The sequence below is a fragment of the Neodiprion lecontei genome, chromosome 6, assembly GCF_021901455.1.
Source record: "Neodiprion lecontei isolate iyNeoLeco1 chromosome 6, iyNeoLeco1.1, whole genome shotgun sequence".
In the NCBI taxonomy this organism is placed as follows: domain Eukaryota; kingdom Metazoa; phylum Arthropoda; class Insecta; order Hymenoptera; family Diprionidae; genus Neodiprion; species Neodiprion lecontei.
The window spans coordinates 2,180,892-2,205,656 of NC_060265.1; the positions used below are offsets into that span (position 1 = coordinate 2,180,892).

Below are 24,765 nucleotides of genomic sequence, written 5' to 3' on the forward strand. Positions count from 1 at the left end.
ATACATGTGTATAGTGTTCGTTATACGTATATATGCGCGCACCTATCCCTGGATAGAAAAAAACACACACACACACACACACAAGGTAGATCCCAAAGTTTCATTTCCATTCATCCGTCCGTTGGTCAGTTTCAAGGCTGTGCAATAAAAAGCTTCGGTATTTTCAGCAAGCATTATATGTAAGTATAACATTGGTGTATAGAGGGTATATAGACCTGGATTGTGAAGCGAGAAAATTTATAGAGAACAGGGAAATCAAGGAAGGATTCCAATTTCATTCGACTTTGCGTAACGTATGAGCGAATTAAAACTTACACTTGTAAACATTTGGACGATATGGGAAAACACCGTATACAGGGTGTGCCTGAAGTAACAGGACCGATTTGAAACGTGGATAAAATCCATACGTGTTGACCGATTTTCGAAAACTGGTTTGTCTTTTTGCGCGAAATTAGAAGAACCAATCTTTCATTTAGCGTTTGAAAATCTGTAAAATCCTTGCTGAAATATATATATATACGCTTTTGCAGAAGTGGCTGGGAGACTGAAAAAGATTAATGTTACAGAATGTTCAACATAATTTCGATCTTAAATTGTGATTGAAGGATTCGGTGATTTTGGTTAAAATTTATTTAAAAAAAAAAACCAAAAAATTCCGGATTTTATTCACGTTTCAAATCGGTCCCGTTTATTTTGGCCCACCTTGTATACAGAGGTATGTACGAGTACCACTGAATTCATGTTATACGACGCCTGGAAAACGACGACCAGCTTTACCTACGTGCGAGGAGTTTAACCGGATAGGGCTCGTAAAAATGCGATTTGAAATATAATATTCAGTTCAGTAACAGCCGACTGAGGATTTTATCCCCCTACAGCATTAATAATTATTGCATTAAACCGCGCAAATATATGTATACACACAGAGATAAAATGATTAATTCCTCACATTTGACATTTAACAAGAATGAAGTATAAGGGTGAATTTTGTTACGGAGATTGAAAATTTTGCCATCAAAATTCAAAAATTTTCAAGTTACATGGTAATTGGTAGTATTGCTGCACGTCATAATATTCACCGTATATGTAACAGAATACGCAACAGCTTGGAGAGTGAATGCGTTATACGTCGTTGTATATAACATATTTCAAATTTTTCACGTGAAGGAAGAAAAAGATGAACGAGAAGAAAAGGAAGTAACAAAAGTAAAAATAATACTAATAGTAATCGTTGCGAATCTCATGGGAACAGCGGGAACAAGGAAAATAAATGCCGCTGCTGCGCTGCAGCTTAAAAGAAGCAAGTGATACATGTTCATACCTGTACTATACATGTACGTATATATATATACAACGATAATATCGGTAAGCAAAAGACGTATTGTTGTAATATTACGTACGAAGAGAGAGGAAAAAAAAGTCGCGTGCCGAAGTCGATCCAGCTTCCTGGAAGATCTGGACCGAATGTGCAGCCGAAGTGTTTAAAATCGATGCTGAATATATCTTATTTGCATTACGAAGCATGCGTGCGTGAAAATATTCACGTAAGTAGATACATGTACGCATCAATAACGTAATAATACATAATAAATTAATTCAGTCTAACAATGCGGGATTTTTTTCTCTCTTTCCTTAATTCATCTTTTTTTTTTTTTTTTTTTTCTCCTCGCCCAATGTGGCACCGGAATCTCTCGTGAGACGATGCGAAAAAGAAGAATTCGAATGAAAATTCATTGAAACAAGAATAAGATGAAGAAAAAAGAAATTAGGAAGAATATCAAACGGCTCCTCCACATATTATGAAAAACATCAACACTGTTATGCAAATATCGTACACACGCTAATGCATAACAATATGTATGCATGTATGTATGTATACGAATACGTGTATATTTCCTAAGGCGATTATTTCATATCAATGAATAATCACGAGCGGACCGCGAATGCTAAAGTAGAATAAAAAATAAATAAAAAATACTCCATGCAAGATCAGCCTGAAATCTTTTCGTACAAAAATTTCATTACTCGAAATCTACGCGCCATGATTTTCTATCCTCGCTACGCGTTTTTTGCCTAAATGATTCATATTTTACTAACATAACAAGGAAAGGAGAAAATTTCACGCGCTCAAACGCAGCATCAGGTTTAAATACAAAGTTCTGCAGAAACGAGATCGGAACGAGTCCGTTGAAGAATGTATGAGAGAATTAACCGGGAGAAAGAGAAAAAGAGAGACAGAGAGAGAGAGAGAGAGAGAGAGAGGCTGTATTTCAATCAGGTCGACGTTTCAATAAAGTTACGGGCGTTCGGAGTGCAAGCAGCCGATCATGCAGTTAATCCAAAGATTCTGACTCCAACGGCTCCATCGAATATGTACATAAATTGACAAAGAAAGTCAAAAACCGTACAAGAGAAAAGAAAAAGATTTCAAACGAACAAACATACAATAATATAATAATCCACATTTTACGATCGCGATTTTGTGTAGGCAAAACTTCTTTGTACAGATCAAATATCTGCATTAATGATATAATAATTACACAGTGACGGTTTGCAACTAGGTTCAACAACAACAACAACAACAATAATGATAATAATAACGACGATGATGATAATCATTCGTAATTATGAACGGTAGCCGCGAGTATCGTGAGCAAAGCGATAGTTGATATTTTACCATTGTTACTTATTGTTAGACACAGGCTGCATTTGTTAAAACAACATTATCTACACAGGTATCGCGTATAGCTTATATTATATCGAGGGAGCGGTGCAAAGCTTTTTACAACTACTGTATATTAATTATCGCGGTACGGTGGTGTAGCAGACGTCACGATTATACCGTTAAAATATATACCTAATGACGCAGAGACAATCCGCAAAGAGTTTTAAAGCCGCGTACCGACACTGCATGGCAAAACGATAATTCCCACAATATTCGTTTGCTTTAGTGGCTTCGCTGAAATAGTAACGCTAATTCTAACACGTACCTATGTGTATAAATTGCATAAAAGCGAAGAAACGCGGTGATTTTTGTTTCAAGTGTTAATTGTTTTTTCTTTTTTTCATAAAAAAGAAAAAAAGGATTCGTGCAACACGCGCGTCTCTTGCACTACATACGAGTACACGTGATATTGTAATGAGTATAATTTAATGATTCGCACGATAGTTATTCGTCCGTTTTATGTCACTCTTCTAACACGGTGTTATAATTCCAAGGCTGTAAAGCAAAATGTCAAGAGCCGCAAAATATCGTCCATCATACCAAGTATATCTGCGTACGTATAGATAAGAATTTTAAATCGTCTAACACGAGACGACAAGATTAAAATTAAAAGTATTCATAATCAAAACTTGCACTCGAAAGTTTATGACATCCGCTGGATTGAATTTTGTAACATGTATCGCGCGTTATCTCGTACACACATACTTGTTTAAAAGCTTACAACTGCGACAACCGCTTAATATGTACATAACGAGCGTATTGCCACCGAAAAGTAAAGGCGTCGGGACCGCAGCCATGAGGATAAAGACAAAGAATAAACACCCAGTGTCAAATTGTAAGAACGTGGCGATCGATTCGGCGTGCGAATAAAATTTTCAAATGCAAGGTTTTTTTTTTCTTCCGTGTAAAATATTATACCTACCTTACTTCTTATTGTTAGAGGCAGCCTGGTGGCGGAAAAAATGTCCGAGCCGGAGAGAGAGAAGGAGGGAAACAGTAAGACTAGTCGCCATCTCTTTCTACGGCAGGAGCGTATTCGTCGTAATTTAGTGCCCTGAACACTGCGCTGATATCATCCGGATGATATGTATTAAAAATGCATATGCACCGGTAAGTCAGGTTATCGAAGCAAGTCGTTAATATCAATTTAGGGTATTTTTAAATGAAATAATCTGATTGATAAATGTGTAACGGACATATTCGCCGGAAAGATAAGTAAAATATTTGAAACACAGATATCGTAATACTTATAATATATGTAACCAATCAAAATATACAATTACGATATATGTTTTAATATACACGGTAAAAAAATCTAAAAAATTACGTGAATCTTTTAAACTCTTAAACTTGAAAAGTGAAAGTTAAATCTTTGGCTGATCGTCGGTAGATATTGGTGGGGTTCCAATTGTAGTGGAAAATTTATTCGCTTTTGATCAAAATGTACTTCGTGTACAGTCTTCTTATTCGCTTGCGATTAATAGGCTTACGTGCTTGCAATTCGTAACGTTTAATCCCCGTTTGCAAGCATGTATTTAGCAATGATTATTCTCTCCAACTGCGAGCTACGCTGACAACGAAACTCTTTGATCCCTTTGACAGATGCCATGTTGTAAATATTTTCAAACCTGTACACGGTATCTTTCGTTAGACTGTTTATACACACCTTTCCCTGGCGAATAATGGCGATTTAATGAATAAAATATCGAAATCCCTACTATTACGCAAAAATCTAGCCCGATATCGTTAATTTTAATACCTTAGAAGCTTAGAGCATCTCCGAAGGTATGTTCAGGGATAGAAGAACGTTGAAAAACACTGCTCCGAGATATCTGCGGCAAATCACCAGCCCCGTTCGCTTACGGATCGACGGACGTATAAGTTTGAGAATATACGGCATACAAATAAGTGGAAAGAGGAAAGAGCGAAGAAAAAAACAAAATGGTTCGGTTAAAATTCCAGACGCGGTATGCCCGGGAGTCGATTACGTGCGTATCACGTCTCCCTCGGTTTACATTGTAACACTACCGGCAAAAGTATCAAATTTACACGACAAGTGGGCTTCGTACAAAAGTTGGACCCCACATATTGTAAGCGTTTAGACCCACCCGATCTCAAATTTTTCGAACCGCCTATTTTCTATTCCCTTCCATTATTTGTTTTTCCATCAAAATTTCTCGTGCGCGTATGTCATATACAATTCTGTGAACGTTGTATTAATTACAAAATGAAAGTATTGAGTATTTCGTGGCTAAAAATTTAAAACGATAGTAGCTGCGTGAAAAAAAATAAATCAAATAACATACAGAATAACATTCAGCTCCGTAAATATACAAATTTCGACAAAATTTTTCGATTGAAATTGTTATTACACGTAGTGCAGATAAAAAATTTTGCAAAAATCATTGGAACTTTCTATATTACGTGTACGGTATACGTGATGAACCAATTGAGAAATATAATTGTCTTTGGCTGCTAATTTCCTAAAACCCCCACAATTCATCAAGCTTGAAATCTCCCCAGCATCGCATACGTATAATCATCATCTGAAAACAGCATAACGTATGTACAGCTATAGGTTGAAATCGGATAAGGGTCGAAATAGAATTCCTAGGGTAGGTATATATATATATAGAGAGAGAGAGAGAGAGAGAGAGAGAGAGACAGACGGTGGGGGGGAGGGTGAGAGGAAGATGCGGCGACGCCCGGAGAGCCGCAACCAACTGGGCATGAAGAGGGGGGAGGAAACCGAGCGCCGCGTCGGACCCACCGAGATGGGGCCCGGGGCCCAGCGGAGGCGGCGATCTCCGATGTCACACGGACCGACGTCGACGCCTCCCTCTCTTCTCTTCTCTTCGCCTCTCTTCTCGTGTTTCGGTTTTTGGTCTTCCACGAAGTTCCAGGAATCGTTTTCGGGAGTAGAGAAAAGCCGGAGCGCCGCGCCGTATTCTCGTCCACGCGGTCCGAAGTCTCCTTCGTAATTCCTTAAACTCCCTCCCCTAACCTCCTCGGACTTTTCAACAAACGCTTTAACCCATTGTTTGTTTTGCATAATAGAGGAACGAGCGATGGCGCGGTAGGTACGTCGGACTACTTCTTCTTCCAGGCCGCCGTCCACGCATACACGCCTGCCTGCCTGCCTGCCTATCCCAAGAAAGGGAGAAAAGAAGAAAAAAAAAAAGAAAAACAAGGAAGGAAAGAGGAAGGGCATACGACACTTCTGACGCGCGATAAGTAATTGAAAAGTATTAATTACTCGGAAGGTTGGGTTCGGTTGGGTTGGGCTAGGTTAGGTTACGTTCGGTACAAACGGAGGACGCCGAGGGTAACGCGATAGCAGCGGCCGGCTCTTCATCCTCTCATCGACCTTTCCTTTTACTACAACCTGCAGCTTCTTCTCGCCGCGACAAGAGGCTGGACAATGCGATGATGGGGGGGAAAGAGAGAGAGAGAGAGAGAGAGAGAGAGAGAGAGAGAGAGAGAGAGAGAGAGAGAGAGAGAGAGAGAGAGAGTTTTTTGGTCGTGCCTCGATACCGACGAGACGATTATGCGATAAATCAAGCATATAGGTAGATATCATAATAGAGGTTGGTTCGCATGATGCATGAAAATATATGATCTTTCATAAAACACTAAAGAATATCATGTAATAAAAAAGATTCTTTCGATCTCGTCAAATATGTTAAAATCGTTGAAACTATGATATCGTACCGTGGGAATAGCGTGGGAAAATCAAAGGCAGTCATTACCGCGAGTTTTAGTGTAATTCAACGAGTTTTATAATTGAACATATTGCTGGAAAGTTTGAGGGGGGGAAGAATGAGAGTGAAATAAAGAAAACAAGAAAACAAAGATGATTAGAATACAAAATTTATAACACCGTCATCACGCGGTTATAATAAAAAGGAGATGATCGACGAATCGTTACGTACTGTAACATCAGGCACGAAGTAAAGAGTTTAGTAACGTCGTCGTCCACGTAGTCGAACTGACAATGAGATTGCAGAGGCGTAGACGTACGTACGTATAACCAGCCGATTGCTGGATGAATGAAATGGAATGAGAGGGGAAGGAAGCGTAAAAAAAAAGTTCCTTTCGGAAGCGAATTAATGTACCACATACATTGTAAATAAATACGACAGCGGAATGAACGCGTGGAAATTTAAATGACGTATGGTTACACATACACACACACGCACCTACTATTCGAAAGGTTGGAATATCGAACGGACCGAATTAATCTCCGTATCGGCATCTCTCCGTCGCGTCGTTCGAAATAATCCTGATCGTGCGAGCGATGTGTTGAATTTAAATCAACCTAATACACGATAATATTCCCTAAACTGGCCGTTGCGTAGCGGCGATGCAGCGAACGCGGACTATCGAGTAATTAATACAGCTGCAGCTCACTTTGTTTATATTTTTCTACCTTTATCGTTATTCCGGATCTACGCCTACAGTCCACGGATACCGCATATACGCCTTGTGTACTACGTTGCCGCGTACGACTTGTATCCCTTCACCTACCTACCTACCTCCCTCCCTCCCTCCCGCCCCTGCAGTCAATGGGCCAGAAAATAACAAAGGAAACCGGCGCCGGCGCCGATCCCGATTCGAATCTTATCGCGCGTATATACCTAGCGGTATACCTGATAAACCACCGTTGCTGCTCCGCTTCGACCGCTGCTTGTAACGATGTACGTTCGATGTACGTAATTCTTGAAAATATGAAGTTAATTTCTCGAGAGAAACCCTTGAGGTAGATTGCACAAATCTGTGTCGTTGTAATCATGCCTCTTATCGGGATGAAAATTCCGACGGAATATTAAAAAGTCCTGAATTTTTCATCGGCCTGCGATATACGTAAAAACTGTTGTACTCGGTATCAACTAAGAGACATGAATTCGCAGTTTAAATTTGTGCCACGATTCTTTCTCGCAATAAAGTACAAATCTGTCCGGATATTGTGATCGATTGTATCGAAAACGTATCAATAATCTAACGGAGGTAAGTAGGTAAATAAATAAATGAAAGAAACGAAGCGTTCTGCGGCGGGTAATATCTAAGCCGAGATCTAAATTGGTGTAGAGCATCGACGTCATCGAGGATGGTCTCGAGCAGGTCGGCCTATCCGAAAAGCCAAAGAGTCGGTTCAGGTTCCTCCTTAGCTGCCGGCCGCGATCGTTCGTCCTCCTCCTCGGAGGGCAGATCCTTGCGCCGTCACGACGCATTCGAACCGCATTCCTGGCTTCTTGTGTGGCGGTTTGGTCCGTCGGTTCCACGGCACCGCGGAACGAAGAAAGAACGGAACGGAACGGAACGGAACGGAAGGGACTCTGACCGGGCTCCGAAATTATCGGGGTGCACGTACGTGGCTGCCTACGAGTGGTCGGTCGGTTCGATTTCCAAATTGAAGACAATCGGGATCGAAGCTGGCCGTTTATCTTTTTACCCTGCTGCCGCGAATAAGCCGTGCATAATTCGCGTGCGAACGAATGCCGAGAGATGTGCGGAGGGTTCGAGTTATCGGTAACGTCGAGGAAACTAAGCAGTTTGACAAAAATATTGATCTTCTACGATCGTGCAATTTATACCTGTATTGTAATACTTTGAGGAGATCGAGTCTGCACAAACGGACGAATCTAACGTTGCGAAATGTACTCGTACATTGATTGTTTCTTAAATCGGTCCGATGTTCCTTCGTCGTCTTATTGTAGAAAAAAAAAGGTCTCGGCAGACCCGTTATATACCCAATTCTGAACAAAACCACTCTAACGCATTTTCATTGGACACAGAAATAAAGAAACGGCATGAATTCAGACAAATCGCGATAGTAAATTCGTAGAATTCGTGCCATTTCTTTATTTCTACGTCAAATGAAAAAGAATCGCGGTGTTTTGGTTCCGAATTGCGTATAGAACGGGGCTATTTAAATATTTGGTCCAAGAAATCGCGATAGTAAATTCGTAGAATTCGTGCCATTTCTTTATTTCTACGTCAAATGAAAAAGAATCGCGGTGTTTTGGTTCCGAATTGCGTATAGAACGGGGCTATTTAAATATTTGGTCCAAGAAATCGCGATAGTAAATTCGTAGAATTCGTGCCATTTCTTTATTTCTACGTCAAATGAAAAAGAATCGCGGTGTTTTGGTTCGGAATTGCGTATAGAACGGGGCTATCGAACCCTTTTCGCGTTCGAGATACGCGGACTTAAATATTCGGAGATATGTACGTACGTCGACGTCGAAATCGACGAGGGCATCCCCTCAAGCTGCAAGTACGTTTCGTCGTAGTAAATAATCATTAATCACGGTCTAAAACCGCGATAACTCTAATCTAGCCTAACCTAACCTAACACAAGCGTACAGAGTCCAGCAGCCGGCTTTTATCGTCGCTTTATAGAATTTTTGGAGGAGTTCGTCTAATGGAAACGATGACCGAACGATTATACGTAGGCGATGGACGCGTGCGGATGTAGGTATAATTGACTTTACCTACCTTGGGGATCGTTGGCGAGAAAAACTGGGATCGCGGTTATTTTCCAATCGGCACGTGTGCGCGATGCGTAATCAGGGCGACCGGAGGAGCGGGGGCGTAATACGTACCGTGCCAGGCGAAGAGTTTGAATTTACGAGTAAGATTTGCCAAGCTAGTATTACACGTCGTGTGCCCGCAAGGCACGTGCAGTGTGGAAGTTGAGGACGCTTAATTTTAGATTCGGTACAGGTATACCGAATTTTCAAAGAAGAAAAGAAAAAAAAAAACACCCTCTCTCTAAATTCTTTTCAAATTCTGCAATCAATCGTTGCGTACCTAGGTACAATGAAATTTGAAAATGGACCCGGAATTATATACATATATATATTACGCTGCATTGTAAAACAAAAAAATTGGCGGTGTTAAAATAGACAAAAATTTACGTCAGTGTGGAACAATTTTTATGGTCAATTCGGAACTCCAAACATGGATAGTTTTGGATTGACACCGAAAAATATTCCGTAGAAGTGATAAATTGTCGTCGAATAACGAGTTCTGAATTTTGAATTTTTCATTGAATTTCACTATCCGAGATTAACTTTTTTAATCGATTTTCAGATTATGCGTGTACCTATTTAGCCGGGAAAAAGTGAAAATCGTACAATGTAATCAAACTCCGATAGTTGTAATAACGCTTCGATTTCGTTGTATTTTACGAAAGAATCAAGACTTCTTTCTTTAAAATTAACAACTATCTACAGTTGCGTTATAAGCGTATGTGCATGCAAAAATACACATATGGTATTATGGCACATACACGTGCAGGGTGGTCACAAGTTTTTGGGAAATATTCCACGACATTTTCAGATTTTCCAGGACGCAAGGTCTAATTTTTCCTGAGTATTATCCCAGTTCCGGTAAGTTACTAAAACCCAAATCGTTCAGCTTATCAACTCTGTATTCGATTGAAATTCAATTCGAATTAAAGAAAAATATTATCAACAAAAAAGGTCAGTTCAAGCCAATTTGTTTTATCGTGGAAAAAAAGTAAACTTCTTACTAATATTTTCAGTTTGTTCCATGACCAAATTAAAAATCCCCAGACAATTCCAGCTTTTCCAGATTTTCCAAGCGTGTATGTAATACGTATATACGTACAGACGTCAGTGCGCGCGTGGCTAGACAAAGATGGTGCAGCTAAGCGACGAGTATACGTATAACTTGCCTACATAACGCTGTTATTTCTATATTTCCTAGCCTCGCGCGGTGTTCCTTCGTCGCTAATTGAGCGCTCCAAAACGACGCTCCCTTGATCGCTTCGCATATCGCGCACTCGGCGAGTTAATACAGCGTCGCGTTGTCTAGGTCGGCATTGCGCGAGGCTAGCTGACAAACGCCTCCTCCTATCCTCACTCCAGATTATTGAATTGTACGTCCATGATACATCTATTTTTATCCGTATATCACGTACAAGAATTAACGAAGAAGCGAAATGGATGTAAGTACGCAGGTACAATACGGTAGCACATTTTATTTTCATTCAATTTTTCTCCGTTCTATCTTTAACCCTTGTTTAACACCCTGGGGCACAAATGATCCCACGTATTTTCTTCGTTGATTAAAAATATTTAAATCTATAAAAATTATAAAAATATAGTTTCAAAAAGTAACCTTTTAAGAACTTCCGAAAAGATGATCTACGAAAAACATTTATCGGTTCATTTTTTGTAACGATTTTTATCGCTGGGGTGCAAACGACCCCAGTGTGTCAAGTAAGTGATTCTACAGAAGTGCGTCGAACAAGGATTAAATATTAATTTTTCCAGGTACTCGTAACGCTCGCATATCACGCACATAAGATGTAAAATCGAGGCGTACTAAGCACGGGGCGCCTTCTAAGCTGAAAAATGTTTTCACGTCACTCAGAAGGAAGTACTGGTCGATTACATATCGTGTTAACATATGTACATACATACCTACACACGTACGTATAAATACAGCCATTCGCTACGTATACATTTACGTTATACACACTTGTAATAAATATATATCTACTACTTTACTATACCCATAATGTCTAGATATACGCAAGATAAAACAGGGTCAAAGATTATAAAGTTTTATTTCAACAGTTAAATGATTTGTATGTAGGTAAGCGTTTGTACATACACCGCACGTACGCTTATATTACTATATAATATATAATCTATACATGTATGTAGGTACACGTATGTTGTACGCTCTGCAATGTATGCCTGTGTATGACATGTACCGCGCCGAATCTCTCTCTCTCTCTCTCTCTCTCTGTCTCTACAAAACCGTAATCGTCAAGTCATCGTTTCTTTTTGTAATACGGTTGCTGCAGCAGCAATCCTGTACAATGTATTCCTTAAATATATTTCGGGAGATAACATAAATGTGCATATGTAACTTGTTTCGTTTCACGTATTTTTCTTTTTCTAACCTTCGAATTTTTTTGTTTTTTTTTTTCTTCTTTTCTGTCTGTTCGAACGAATAAAGTCGACGGATGTTTTACCGATTATATAATTGATGTGTTAAACCAAAAGAGTCGCGCAATGCTCGAGTGATATTAATAACCCTGGTAAAAAAAAAAAACGATTTAATGATAATATTCATTGACAAATTTTGTCCAAAATTATCCCTTCAGATCATCGATTCCATTTTTTTTTTTCAGTCAGGAAAGCCTGAATAAAACAGCAACGATAAAAAGCAAGCTGCGCACTGTGCACCGATCGATTAATCAATCGATCTATCGATTCGAACTTGGATGTCAGTTGTCGCTGCGACAAGACAACGTCGTTCATCCTAGAGGCGCCAACGTGGCGCTTCGTCGAGTCGAGAGCTCGTCTTATTTTCAAATCAGTCGAATTTTGTATTATAATGCAACGTCGGTGAGGAAGAACGATATAAAAAAAAAAAAAAAAAAAAAAAAAAAACAAACAAACAAACAGCATAAAAAAACAGAAGCGTAGCACGCTTCAACATTCCAAGGGAAAAACAATACGTTGACGATGGAATAAAAATCAATTATCCTCGCAAGCGCGCGCAGAGGGGATTGCAGATATTTATATACCAAAATGATATTCTACCCGGTGATAAAATTCTTAGGCTGGTTTTTGTCGTAGACAAAAATAAAAAAAAAAAATTAAAAAAAAAAAAAAAAAAAACCAAAACGAAGACGAGCCGTGTGTAGCAATACATACATCATACATACGTACTCAACGGTCCGAGTGACGTAATTTTTTGCGCATACGTGCGTGATGAACGGAAGAAAGGGGAGGCGAAATATGTTTTTTTTTTTTTGTTAAAATCGGAGTAAAAAAAAAAAATTAAAAAAATAAAAACGAAACAGGCGAAGGTAAGAGCATAAACCAGCCTTGCGCCCGGCTTGATAAACCGCGACAACAACGATCACACGCCGTCGCGCAACCAACCAAGCCTGCCTTACACCTACTATACCTACCTACGCATGTGATATTACGTATGCTCGATGTCTCTACGCACGATATGAGAACCGCTGCCTTACCCACCGACATCATCCACACTGCATGAATGGAACGACTTCCAAGAAATGTACAGACCGATCCAAAGATTTTCTTATTATGAAAAGAAGTGGACGAAATGTGTTTGTTGTAAGTGAGAAAAATTGTTTACTTTTTTTAAGTAAATTTTATTTGCACTGTTTTGTCCAGCGAAAACGGTTTACGATATTTGATTATTATTATTATTTTTTATTCCATCGTTTTTTTTTTTTTTTTTCAAGTACAAGCTTACTCGTAGTGTAATATTGTGTGTAAAACTCGAGCACATCATTCAGATATCGGCATATATTCGATTTCCCCTAAACACGGAGTTGAATAGAAAAACTTGAGAATATTGAAAAAATAAATTGATCTACATCGACGTCACCTTGCACCGGATTAATTCGTAGATATATACCGTATTATATACTTGTGGGCAGTTTCTATAGTTGAAAAATAGACTGGACCACGCGCTGGTTAATTAGAGAGAGAGAGAGAGAGATGAGAGACGGAAGGATAGTGAAAATAAAACGAAAGAAACGCCCTAACAGAAAATCCTCAAGGAGGAATGTATTTTGAACGGGTTGTACGACCGGAAGTCTGCGAGTTGCTCGTCGAACGATGTAATATAATGAAAGTAATTTTTTTCACCCTTCATCGTTAAGTCTGCCGGTGAGGACGAGGATAATGATAATGATGATGATAACGATGATTATGATTATCATGACGATTGTGTGTATCGGGCAAAAAAAAATTATATATATATATATGTATGGTGTGCCGTAATAAGTTTTTCCAACAGCAAATACCATAAAGTTGAATCGTGTTAATATATACTTCATAAATGAAAATAAAAGTGATAACGAAGAGGAATTTTAAATAACCGCGACTTTTCGTAATCACTATATCTGATTATTTCGTTCTCTTTCTTATTGTTAGTGAGGAAATTGTGCAGTAATTTACAAACAATCTGATACGATGCATTACTCCGCGCGTTTCACCGCGATTTCCACAAACGACGAATTTTCATTCACATTCGTTGCGACAGATATTTTAACTGGTTTCTTACTTCGATGTCCGATAAATTACACGACCAGCAAGGAATGAGGTTTAGAACAAGAAGTAAAGGAATTGAAAGTATAAAAAGAAAAAAAAAAAAAAGAAAAACATAAAATATGTATATCGCCTTTCCGCTGCCTAAAAATCCTCCGCCGTTATTGCGCAAGTCGACAAACCTCTTCTCCGCGATACCGCGCGAAATCCTGCAGCAGATACAGTGGTGCTGATGGAATGAAAAGAGAGAAAGAAATGAGCAAAGAAGCGAAAAAATGGAGAGAAAAAATACGATTATAAAAATAGAAGAGGGGAGAGAGAGAGAGAGAGAAAGAGAGAGAAGAAGGAGAAAAGAAAAAACGAGGAAAGGTCGGATTTATCGCCAACAGACGGAGGGTGGAGACGTGCAGGCGGAGGTAAAACCAACGCCGCGATATTGTGTTCCCTACGTTACGAATTACGTAACAATTTGCACTAAATTGAAACTAAAATATCTCTGCTCCGAAAACAGACAACTCATCATTTCAAATTTACCAAAGTTGAGCGAAACAAGTTTCCCTATCTACATATCTCGATTCCCATGGTTCCTTTTCTTCTCTTACATTCAAGGTATACTCTGGAATTAATCATTGACGTCAAAAATGTATCATACATAATAACGAGATCTGGACTGGTCGCGAATTATCGTTCGTGAATGTATCAAATACAATACTTATGCGTGCAAGCGTATGTGCAAACATATATGTATATATATATACGCAATGCAAAAGAGTCGTTGGTTAGTTGTGTGGTAACGATACTCCATGGAATCCAGTTACATTTGGAACCAGTTGCTCCTACTAACTCGACGCAGTGCGAATATTAATGGCGATTATTTCGCGACTGTTGGCCAATGTCGCGTCTGCGGTATCGTATAAAGCTAGTAGACCAGAGCCAGGTAAATGGATAGATGGGTAGTAGGTAGGTAGGTAGGTAGGTAGGTAGGTAGGTTGTTTCGAGGAGCCGTTGACCCAAAGCACGATGACACGCGATATTTTGTGTTGGTATTCTCCTTCTTTTGTTTCGCACGTGTCGTCCCAAAAGTTTGTCCAGCTTATATACCGTAAATTAAACACGTTATACGCATACGCTAATCTATGAACGAAGATTCCAATTACGTCATCAATTACGATGGTTGCGACTATGTGCATATCTATGTGTACTTGTGAATATCTATACTCATAACGTAGCTAGAGAGTTGGTTGAAAAATCGTTAATTTGACAAAATTAAAGAAAAATGTATACTCGCCGGAAGCGTAATTCCAGAGAGGCGTGAGAGATCGATCCTCGGAATTATCTCTCTCTCTCTCTCTCTCTCTCTCTCGCTCTCTCTTTCTCTGACCGATTGAGACGCGAGTTTCATTCATCAAAAACGCGATCGTCGGCGAGGCGTCGAATTTAAAGTATGCCGATAAAGCACGTCGTGCGAATCGCACGCGAAGCAATAAATGTGCATGCATACAATGATCATTACAGCCACACGTCGTGGCCGTGAATGCGTGGCCCCCTCGCTGGATCATCGTCGCGTTCGAAAGAACGACACCTACAACCGTAACCGTCACAGTATCTACGAATTAACATGTAGAAGTAGATAACCGCGCAAAGCGAACTAAGACTCGATTAGAAGAAAATAGAGAGGAAAGAAAAAATCAAACAAGGGAAAAAAGAAAAATCCTATACGAAACGAAACGTGCAAGAGCCTGCATTGAAGAAAAAGAGAAGCGAGTAAGTGAGAACGAGAGGAGCTAACGCAAAAGGGAAAAAACTCAACGGCGACGAAACAAAAAAGAAACAAAGTTCAAGGCTATTTTTAGCACTTCCTATCGGTAAGCACAGAGCGGAAAGTTACAGTGAAGTGCCGGCTACGATACCGTCTCATTTCTACTAGCGGCACAATGAGCTTACGATCATCGTTCCGAGTACTACAATATAATGCCTGCGTCCCGCGAGCAGCCGCGCCGGTTCTTTATTCCTTACCCAAATTTTTTCGCCCAATCTTGCTCGCCTCACTTTCCATCTCTTTTCAACCCGGCCTGCAATTAGGCGAGATCTTCGGCGAGTCGAGCGATCGGAGTGTCGCGCACCGTGACCTCTGCTCCTCGACGAGAAGGCGATTAATCAATTTCTGCTTGCAAGTATTTAATCGCCGAGTCGTCGCTCATCTTCAGCTCGGATTCGTGATAGATTCGGTGATTCGTTGTAGTCACGTGTTATTATTCCGTGTGCCCCTTGCAACCTTGGATGCTTGCTCAGCTCTCGGCCAGCCACGCGGAGCGAATAAACTCCGGCAGCGAATCTAACCGACTTCCACGAACCGCTCTTGTCCCCCCGGAGTACTATGACTAGATATGCGACGGCGACGTGTGGAGAAAATCGCGCACACACGCACACACACCCACGACACGCGCAAGCAAAGATGCACTTGGGCGAACCGACGCCTCGACTGATCGGATGTCCGGGACATTGGCGATAATAAAAATCGCGAATCCACCCCGTGTCTCTTAGTTAGACCGATGTATTTACTACTCTACTGCAGAAATCGCGAGAACCTTCGATCGGAGAGAAAATTTTCCGACGCGAACGAATTTGAACGAGAAAAAATGAGCATCAAACATTTGCATGGCATCGCGAAGCCAACTTCAGGGTGCAACATGTTGAACAGTTTGCGATGGCCTTGATTTAATTGAATTCTAAAAACTAGGGACGAAACGTTTGTTTCCATCATCGATGAGGAACTAGGTAGCATGAATATTTATACTCACGAATTCCGATCGGTGCTCTCTGTCTGGGTCTGAATGAGAGGTGCATCATCATATTCTCTACGGCGTGTGCTCTCCACAGAGGAATGGACGCCGTTCGTTATTTATGCGTTTTAAATGAATACTTTCTCTGTTGTTAAACGCTGTAAGGGTAAAAGCCCCGAGAAACACTCGCCGTGCCGGCCAACGGCTTCGGAAACGGGCAGAAGTCGGGAGGGGGAAGCAAAACGCGGAAAGATACACGCGACGCCATCTTCGGAAAACAACTGAACTCGAAACCTTCGATCTCCAACCGACCGCGTGACGGTGCGATGCTGCCAATCCAACAAAATCAAAACTAGACGTGCCAGCTTCAAATATGCGTTTCACGTTTTGTCGTTATATGCGACTTTGAGTCTGCCGACAACACTGGCGACAAACTTCGCTGAAGTCGACGCACTAAATGTGAATTGTTGTTTCGAGTCAGCGTCACTGGTTGAGGAGGTTAAAAGACGTACATAGGTGTACTGAAATCGATGGCAGTGATTAAAGGAGCTTGAAAATAGAATTAACTTTTAACAAAACTCCAGAGAAAACTCCTTCAAGATGTCTGAGCGTAAAGTGTTGAACGTAAGTACCGCAGGTCGGCTATAACCATACAACTTATATCCTAACCTGGCTGTAAATCTGATCTGAGCTAACCACAGAATAATTATACATTTGTAGAAATACTACCCCCCGGATTTCGATCCGTCAAAAATCCCGCGTATGAAATTGGCCCGCAATCGTCAGTACACAGTGCGTTTGATGGCACCGTTTAACATGAGGTGTAAGACGTGTGGCGAGTACATATATAAGGGTAAGAAATTCAACGCGCGAAAAGAGGATGTCGAGGGTGACGATTACCTCGGCATAAGGATATACAGATTTTACATAAAGTGTACCAGGTGTCTTCAGGAAATTTCATTCAAGACGGACCCAAAGAATACGGATTATGAAATCGAGGCAGGAGCGACGCGGAATTTTATGGCGTTGAAGCTGGCCGAGGAGCAAGCGCAACGTGAGGAAGATGAGGAGAAGGAGGAGGAGGCGACCAACCCCATGAAACTCTTAGAGAAAAGAACTCAACAATCTAAGCAGGAGTTAGAGCTTCTCGAGTCTCTCGAAGAGCTGAAAGATCTTAATAGAAGGCAACAAACCATTGATTATGATCAAATGCTGGAGCAGTACGACACTATCTCAGCTAGACAAAGAACTGTCAAGGAGCAGGAGGAGATGGACGAGCAATTAGTAAAGTCTATATTCGGTAAAAAAGAATCGACCAGCAAGGTTGTCATTGAGGAAGAGATAGTTGAGTTGAATGACGAGCCAGAAAAGAAAAAGCCCAGAGTAGAATCGACCGAAGATGGCAGAACAGCCAAGAGTTCAGAATCAACATTAGCGGTAAGTCAGGCACTTTTCATGATGAAAGTGATCAAGGTCCCAAGATATGAAACGTCAAGATTTAAACTTGTATTTTATCAATTAGGAGAAACCTGCCACTTCTGCGTCAACTTGGAATCGCAGTGTTGGAGGTATTTCAAGTAAACCAAACTTCACAGGACTGGTTAAACGGAAAACCGTAAACTTGGGAATTGTGCCTCGCTCAACTCTAAAAGAGGAGACCACAGCAAAGTCGGATATTCCAGAGGCCAAGCCATCGTGTGCTGGCCTATCCCTACTAGGCGCATATTCTAGTGGAAGTGACAATGACAGTGGTTGACCTTTATTCAATTAGTGCCAGACTGTAATAATAAAAATGATCTAGGTATGTATATGTAATATAATTCTATTGTACAAAAAACATTGAATGAAAAAATCACCTGACCACGTCTTGAGTATATAAATAAACGTGCTGTACAAATAATATAATATATTTATTTTCTATATTGTATATTCATAAAAATAATTATAATCTCATACACACGTCTGTTTGTTTTTGTTTCTTTTTTTTTTTCCATATATAAACGATTTCATTGATCATGATTTATACTATGTGACGATCTTTCAATTGTATGCGTTAGCTACAAATAGCGAATTTTAATATTAAAAGTATTACAAAAGAAAAATTCCTCTTGGAAATTGATAAAATTTCGAGACCCACTGGCATTTTGCTATTGATTACCGCACCTGTTACAGCCCTAGTATTCTATAAACGGTTGATATTAACAAGTTAAATTGAAAACGCGAATGTAATAAAAAAAAAAAGTTACAGCCTACACCGGACTGACATTCACACATTGAATGCTTCGTGTATATGCGTATAAAAAGCAAAAGAAAAAACACGAAAACGGTATACGTATAATATACGGAAAACAAAGTATAACGCGAGTGAAAACGTTCCTCGCATACAAAATTACAACTATAAATGACTACATAATATTACATGTATTACAGGCACCATTCAATAATCATAGGTATGTTTTATATTATGATCGTTCCTGCAGGGCGATGATCAGAAAATTCCTTACATGAAGGTGAACCCAGTACTCCTAAAACACAAAAGATCAACAGGGAGTCATGAGTGGCGGTGAGCTATTGTTTCAGCTATTGATGGGTCTGTTTAAAAGGCCAGGCACTCTGTAAGGAATTTTAAGATCATGCACCACATACTGACCAGCGTTTAACTACGGCGGCTGGGAGTACCCAGCCTGTTAAACCAGACCCCTTGGGAACCGACCGCAGTAGTTTCTTTGTTGCATGCTAAACCTAAGCTTAATTTAAAATTTAAACAATTATTTACTCCCAGCGATGTAGTTCAATTTCCGGAACGAAGAATAGAAAGAAAAGAAACTAAGAATGTAGATTTGATTAACATTATAAATTTTTTTCTTCCGATATTAGGGTCATGGAATTTTTGAAATCATCAAAATCGGACCGATTCACGTGAGCAAGGATTTACAATGAAGAAACCGTTACGCCGTGTACTGGCGGACGCGAATCAAGGGAGACGTCCTCGTGGGTGTATCCTGTTCGATCCAGATAGAGGAGCCAATTTCGTACCCGGTATTGCGTCTGGACAATTCCCCGTTCAAAAGTGCGCGCGAATGCTTAACAAATTCGTGTTTGGAATTCGTCTGAGCCGACCGTTTGTCATCTGACGCGGACGGCTGCATCAGCCAATTGTAAAGGTCCTCGCGTATTTCGGTACTGTTTCGCACGGGGCTTCCCCTCAGGGACCTGGATACGCGCCGGGGAATCCTGTGCGGGCCTCGCGCCCTCTCGATTTCAAGGGCGCGGATGATGTCGTTCAGTTTCTGTACCGACGGGGATTCCCCGCAGGGATTCGACCTTGCCAACTTTTCCCCACCGCTTGCCGATTTCGCCCGCGGCGACGGATTCCGCGAGCGGATCGGACGCGGTCCCGGCAACCTCGGCAGCACCGGAATCGGCGAGGAGGATCGAGAATTCGGGGACCGGGTTATCCGTGGGTCGACGTACCGACGGTCCCGGTTTCTCTCGTGCAACTCGAGCCGCAGCTGGGCGACCTCCTTCTCCAGCTTGGTTCGCGTCGCCTGGGAACGATCGTTCTCGTCCTCCATTTGGCGCACCATCTTCTCCAACCTCGTCAGCTGCTTCTGCTTGCTTTCCAGGCTGGTGTAAAGAGCCTGCAGGTCCTCCGCCTTCGCCGCGATCTGCTTGTTCACCTGGACAAAAAACGCCATTGATGAGTGAACAAACTGGAATATTTGGATTCTTACAACTGCAGGATTGAAGTCCTATCGCCGCTACCGTTTCTCATCTGATTCAGAAACGAAGGAGTGCTCACCAGACAATTGATGGTCTCAGGGTCCAGCTGGTTCTGGTGTTCTTGGGCTCCGTTCTCCGAACCGTTTTTTCCCTGGCCCTTGAGGATCCCGATGAGCTCGTCTCTGACCTTCAGGACCTTGCTCTGTTCCCTCATAATCCTGTCCCGTTGCTCGACCTCCAGCTGTTTCCGGATCAGCTTGGTTTCAAGCTCCTCGTTGCAACGCTGAACTTCAGCCAAGGTCGATCGAAGGTCGGACAGCTGCTGATGCAGCTCGACGGTGTGCGCCGCCCATCCCGACTTACCAGCCTCCTTTGACTGGGTGTGTAGTCGGCCCTGCAGCTCGGACAACTGCCTTTCAACGTTTTCACTCTTCTCAAGTCTGGTAATTAGGACCCAAAATGAGAGAGAGAGAGAGAGAGAGAGGATATAATCAACAAGAAACTGGAAGTAGCAATCGGCAGAGCGCTAAAGGAACTCACGCGATCTTCAATCTTTTCTGGATCTCCGTTCTCTCTGAGTTGGCTTTCTGAAGCTCTTCGCTTTTCGTTACCAACTCTGCGGCTAGCTTGTCCTTCACACTTGCCGGATCCTCTTGGTTCTGTTAATATGGGAATTAATAGCAAACCGCAAAAAGGCAACAGATATTATCAGGTCTTGGTCCTCATGAAACACTTCGTCGATTGTGAAATTTTTCAATTTCTCAGCCGCACAATTTTTGGCTATTCAGCGGATCGACTTTGGTGCCTTTGAAAATGACAAAATTTAAAGGAAAACACCGAAAACATAAGACAGGAACGGGTACGAACCGCTGCCTGCTGAAGAACTGCGATGATATCTTCCTTCTCACGTTGGATCTGGAGCAGCTTGTCCTCCTGGGCGGCCAAAGCGGTTCGAGTATCCTGCAGCTCGTTCCAGAGTTGAAGTTCATTTTCGGTGTGTATGCCGTTCACTGCACAGAGTATTGAAGGATAAAAAGCAAGAATTCGGACTCAGCTATCCTCACGATCAGCGTGAGCGTACCTGGCTTGACGGTAAAGTCTTTGGTGTTCTCTGCAAGGTCGCAAAGCTGCTGACTCTTCTCTTCGAGTTTGGTGCACCGTTCGGTCAGCTCGAAGATCTTTTCTTCGGCTCGGGACCTGCGTATTTGGACAAAAATTAATGCACAGATTTCAGATGCACAGTCAACGCCTCGGAGATAAATTTTCTGAGCCGTTTCAAAGACGCACCTGGCTTCCTTCTCCACGGTGAGTTCTTTCTCAGTGTCCTCGAGCTGTTTCGAGAGTCTCTTGATGGTCTCACTGGACTCTGCCTCTTTCTGGTCGATTTTCTTTTTCAGTTCATTGACCCTGATCAAGACACATCCGCCGATTAGTGGGATTGCAAATTCGGTAGTAACATAGAAAACAACCGTGATTCGAGGCTGTCTCGCTGCTTCTCGGTCTTCGCAACGAGGCTCTCGCTGTTCTTGATCGCCTTGTGCATGTCCTTGGTGCGGGCCTCGAGGGCGGCCTCCTTCTGCTTCACCTGGTTATCGAGGGACTTGATGCTGCCCTGTAGCTGCTGGATCTTGGCCTCGTTGGAGTTCGCGTGGCTCTCGAGCTCGCGTATCTTCGTCCTGGCCTTCTGAAGCTGCGCCTCAACCGCGCTCTTTCGCTCCTTGATCTGGGCGACCTTCTCCCTCTCATCGTCAAGTTTCTTGACAGCCGAGCTCAGCTTCTCCCTGAGTTCCCTGACCAGCCCCTCGCCCGAGTTCGCCAAAAGCTCCAAGGTCTTCTTCACGAGCTCGCCGATCATGTCACGCTGCCTCGAAGTCGCTTCCTCGAGTCGCTTCTGCAGTTCCCCGACCTCCTCGATTTCGTGACTCTCGAGCTGCTTGGCCATCTCCGGGTCAACCTTGGCGCTGTTGCCCGTTCTGAATTCGGCCAGCAACCCGATCATATCGGTCCGTTTGTTCAGCGCCTCCCGACACACGTCGCCGCTCAAGCAGGCCAAATCGTTCAGCTTTTCTTCGAACGTCGCCGCGAAGTCGTTCGCCACCAAGGACGTCAACGTGCAGTGATAAAGCAGCCGTTCGCCAGACTCGCCGTCCCAGAAGCTCGACGTTTCTCGGAGGGCGTCGTTCTTGAGCTGCACCTTCTCTATCCTTCCCGGATCCTTCAATCCTGCCGCGATCACCTTATCCCGGAGCTCGGAAACCTCCTCGTACAAGTCGAGGGCTTGTTTCTGGAAGAAGAGTGTAATCGTGACCACCGCGAGACGCTCTCTAATCTCATCGATCCCACCTGCTTGTCGGACAGTTCCTTCCTGAGGAACGTATACTTCTGTCTCTTCGTCGCGAACTGATTCTCCAACTGTCGTTTCTGCAGAACCGTGCTCACCCCGGGCTTTGCTTTCGTCGTCGGCACGCTCGAGGAGAGTCCATTTTTTCCCAACCCACGTCGCAGCCCCGTAAACGTCGGTAAAGCCGAGACTCGACTCCGGGGCGTTTGGTCCCCAGGATTCGACTGGGACGATGCATCCTCTGAGTTCGTCGGCTTGATCGGTGCCACTTCCCGACCCTGCTGCACAATACCGGAAATCCGAACACTCTGAAATAGAATTTAACGAGGAGCTATCCGACGCCGAACAGCAAAACGAATTATGACCTTTCCCGGGTAATCGATTCCCCCGGTTTTCTGATGGCCCGCGAAACGGCGCATCAGACCTCGGAAAATGCCCATTCATCATTTTGCAATTCGACGTTCGACTGCCCTCAAAACGCCAAAGTACATCGTTAAACTGGCATCACTGGTTCAACCTTTTCAGTCATAGAGCCCACTATAGTGGCACCCTTTTTTACTTTCTTTTATAGTCCATGCAAAATCCTGAGTTATTTTTGCATTTGCAGGTAAAAAAATACCTAAACTTTGGAATGATGAGGATTTTTTGTGAATCTGTAATTTTTTACAATTGTTATAAGTAAACATATGGATAAAAAGTTATTTTCGTAAATGTAATTCGTTAGCGGAGAAATTTGATGATAAACGTATACTGAAAAGGTTTGGAATTCGTTTGTTGACAAACAAAGATCTCAGAATGAAAGGATAATTTTTACCCTCCTTCGGGGTGCATATAGATAGAATTGGGAGTTGCACTTACTCTCGGCCCATAATTGTATTGTCTCAAAGTAAATATTCACATAAGTCTGATTCAAGAATACTATCTAAAACAATATTGATACTTCACTCTGTTTTCCCCCCCATTTAAGGGCTCGTTTTTAGTTCTAATAAATTTTTGACGTGTAATTCGCATTCAACGTCGAATAACACATATAAGAAAACGTGTAATTCCACTTTAGTGCAAAAAAAAAAAAAAAACTGAATCGACTGAGCGGAAGGAATAAACGTCGGACTCACGTCCGAGGACGATTTGGGACATGTCGCCTGCTGCTGAGTGGTTATCGGCGATTTCGGTCCGAGGGTGGGTGTCGAGCCCCTTGGGATTACCGATTTCGATCCTTTTCCACCGAGGCGAGTTATCGAGGCGCTCGCTGTTCTGGCTGAAACGAACACGTGTCCTTGCAGAGGAGATTGATGCCCGACATCGGCTTCTTATTAGATCCACGAGGTATGCGTGATACGACGAAACAGGTTGGTCAGGCGGATAACGAAGGAATTACTTACTCGTAGACTCGGTTCGCTGGGAGGTCGATTTTCCCGCGGCTGAAGTCGTCGACATTGTTCGTCAGTTTACATATTTAACGAAATTTTTGATATAACTTGGCGCGTTTACGCTTTACGGGATGTGGAATTTTTTTTTTTTTTACTCATATACCGATTTAAACTGTGATTTTGAAATTCGGGTACACCTGCTTGACGTCTAAACAACGCTCGCCTGTCATGGCAACACCTCGCGTTCGCATGTTCGAGATCTCTGTATCACCGTCGCTGCGCAATCACAGCTTCAATTTTCACCATTTTTTTTACGGTTTTTTTTTTTTTACCAACAAAGTCCCGATTCTTCACAGAGAGCAGGCCATTAAATTAGATTGCAGAAAAAATGTAACAAAGTTCCTTTTTTTTGTTATTGGCAATCGTAATCAGGTCGAACTATACAGAACTGTCCACCTCAGATTATACTGTTTTTCATTTGGTGAAATTTTATCACTCGTTAAAAAAATTACACGGTACATTTGGCATTTATTGAAATTGAACTATAATAATAAATGCGAGAATTGAAGTTTGTCTACAGTTTATAACAAACAACCGTGACTTCATCACATGTTCTTTAATTTCCCTCAGTCAAGTCTCGTTCCAGTATTTAAATTTTACTAATCAAGATCGTCAAGCACTTAATTTTTCCGATCATAAATAAAATTTCATGCTTCCAATGAATTGCCCAACGATTTTTAATCCCGAGTTG

At 41.9% G+C, this 24,765-nt stretch overlaps 3 protein-coding genes across 3 annotated transcripts in view; 1 reads left to right on the forward strand and 2 right to left on the reverse strand.

Annotated features, from left to right (window-relative positions):
- LOC107219547 (G1/S-specific cyclin-D2) overlaps positions 1-16,837 on the reverse strand; it is a 121,728-nt gene extending 104,891 nt beyond the window's left edge. The window contains exon 1 of the mRNA XM_046742730.1: positions 16,599-16,837. The gene's annotated coding sequence lies outside the window, so the exon portion shown is untranslated. The remainder of the gene's footprint in view (positions 1-16,598) is intronic.
- A 130-nt stretch (positions 16,838-16,967) lies between these two features.
- LOC107219548 (splicing factor YJU2) lies at positions 16,968-18,480 on the forward strand. Its single transcript, XM_015657800.2, has 3 exons — positions 16,968-17,204; positions 17,301-18,017; positions 18,103-18,480. The coding sequence occupies exons 1-3, from the start codon at positions 17,181-17,183 to the stop codon at positions 18,334-18,336; spliced, it is 975 nt and encodes a 324-aa protein (XP_015513286.2). The 5' UTR covers positions 16,968-17,180; the 3' UTR covers positions 18,337-18,480.
- Positions 18,481-19,528: 1,048 nt separating this feature from the next.
- On the reverse strand, positions 19,529-23,084 carry LOC107219545 (putative leucine-rich repeat-containing protein DDB_G0290503). The gene is made up of 9 exons (XM_046743104.1): positions 23,010-23,084; positions 22,647-22,925; positions 21,773-22,587; positions 21,591-21,710; positions 21,385-21,500; positions 21,171-21,313; positions 20,844-20,962; positions 20,383-20,743; positions 19,529-20,260 (listed from the first exon to the last, which is right to left on the reverse strand). Exons 1-9 carry the CDS (start codon positions 23,082-23,084, stop codon positions 19,529-19,531), a joined length of 2,760 nt encoding a protein of 919 aa, XP_046599060.1.
- Between the last annotated feature and the right edge of the window lie 1,681 nt (positions 23,085-24,765).

What these genes read in the sequence shown, in the direction of transcription:
- LOC107219548 (XM_015657800.2), top strand. Translation starts at nt 17,181, where the DNA reads ATGTCTGAGCGTAAAGTGTTGAAC. An exon ending in CTGAGCGTAAAGTGTTGAAC is followed by an intron (nt 17,205 to 17,300) that starts GTAAGTACCGCA and finishes ATACATTTGTAG; the next exon opens with AAATACTACCCCCCGGATTT. An exon ending in GTTCAGAATCAACATTAGCG is followed by an intron (nt 18,018 to 18,102) that starts GTAAGTCAGGCA and finishes TTTATCAATTAG; the next exon opens with GAGAAACCTGCCACTTCTGC.
- LOC107219545 (XM_046743104.1), bottom strand. Translation starts at nt 23,084, where the DNA reads ATGGGCATTTTCCGAGGTCTGATGCGCCGTTTCGCGGGCCATCAGAAA. An exon ending in CGAGACAGCCTCGAATCACG is followed by an intron (nt 21,711 to 21,772) that starts GTTGTTTTCTAT and finishes TGTCTTGATCAG; the next exon opens with GGTCAATGAACTGAAAAAGA. An exon ending in CTGAGACCATCAATTGTCTG is followed by an intron (nt 20,261 to 20,382) that starts GTGAGCACTCCT and finishes TTTTTTGTCCAG; the next exon opens with GTGAACAAGCAGATCGCGGC.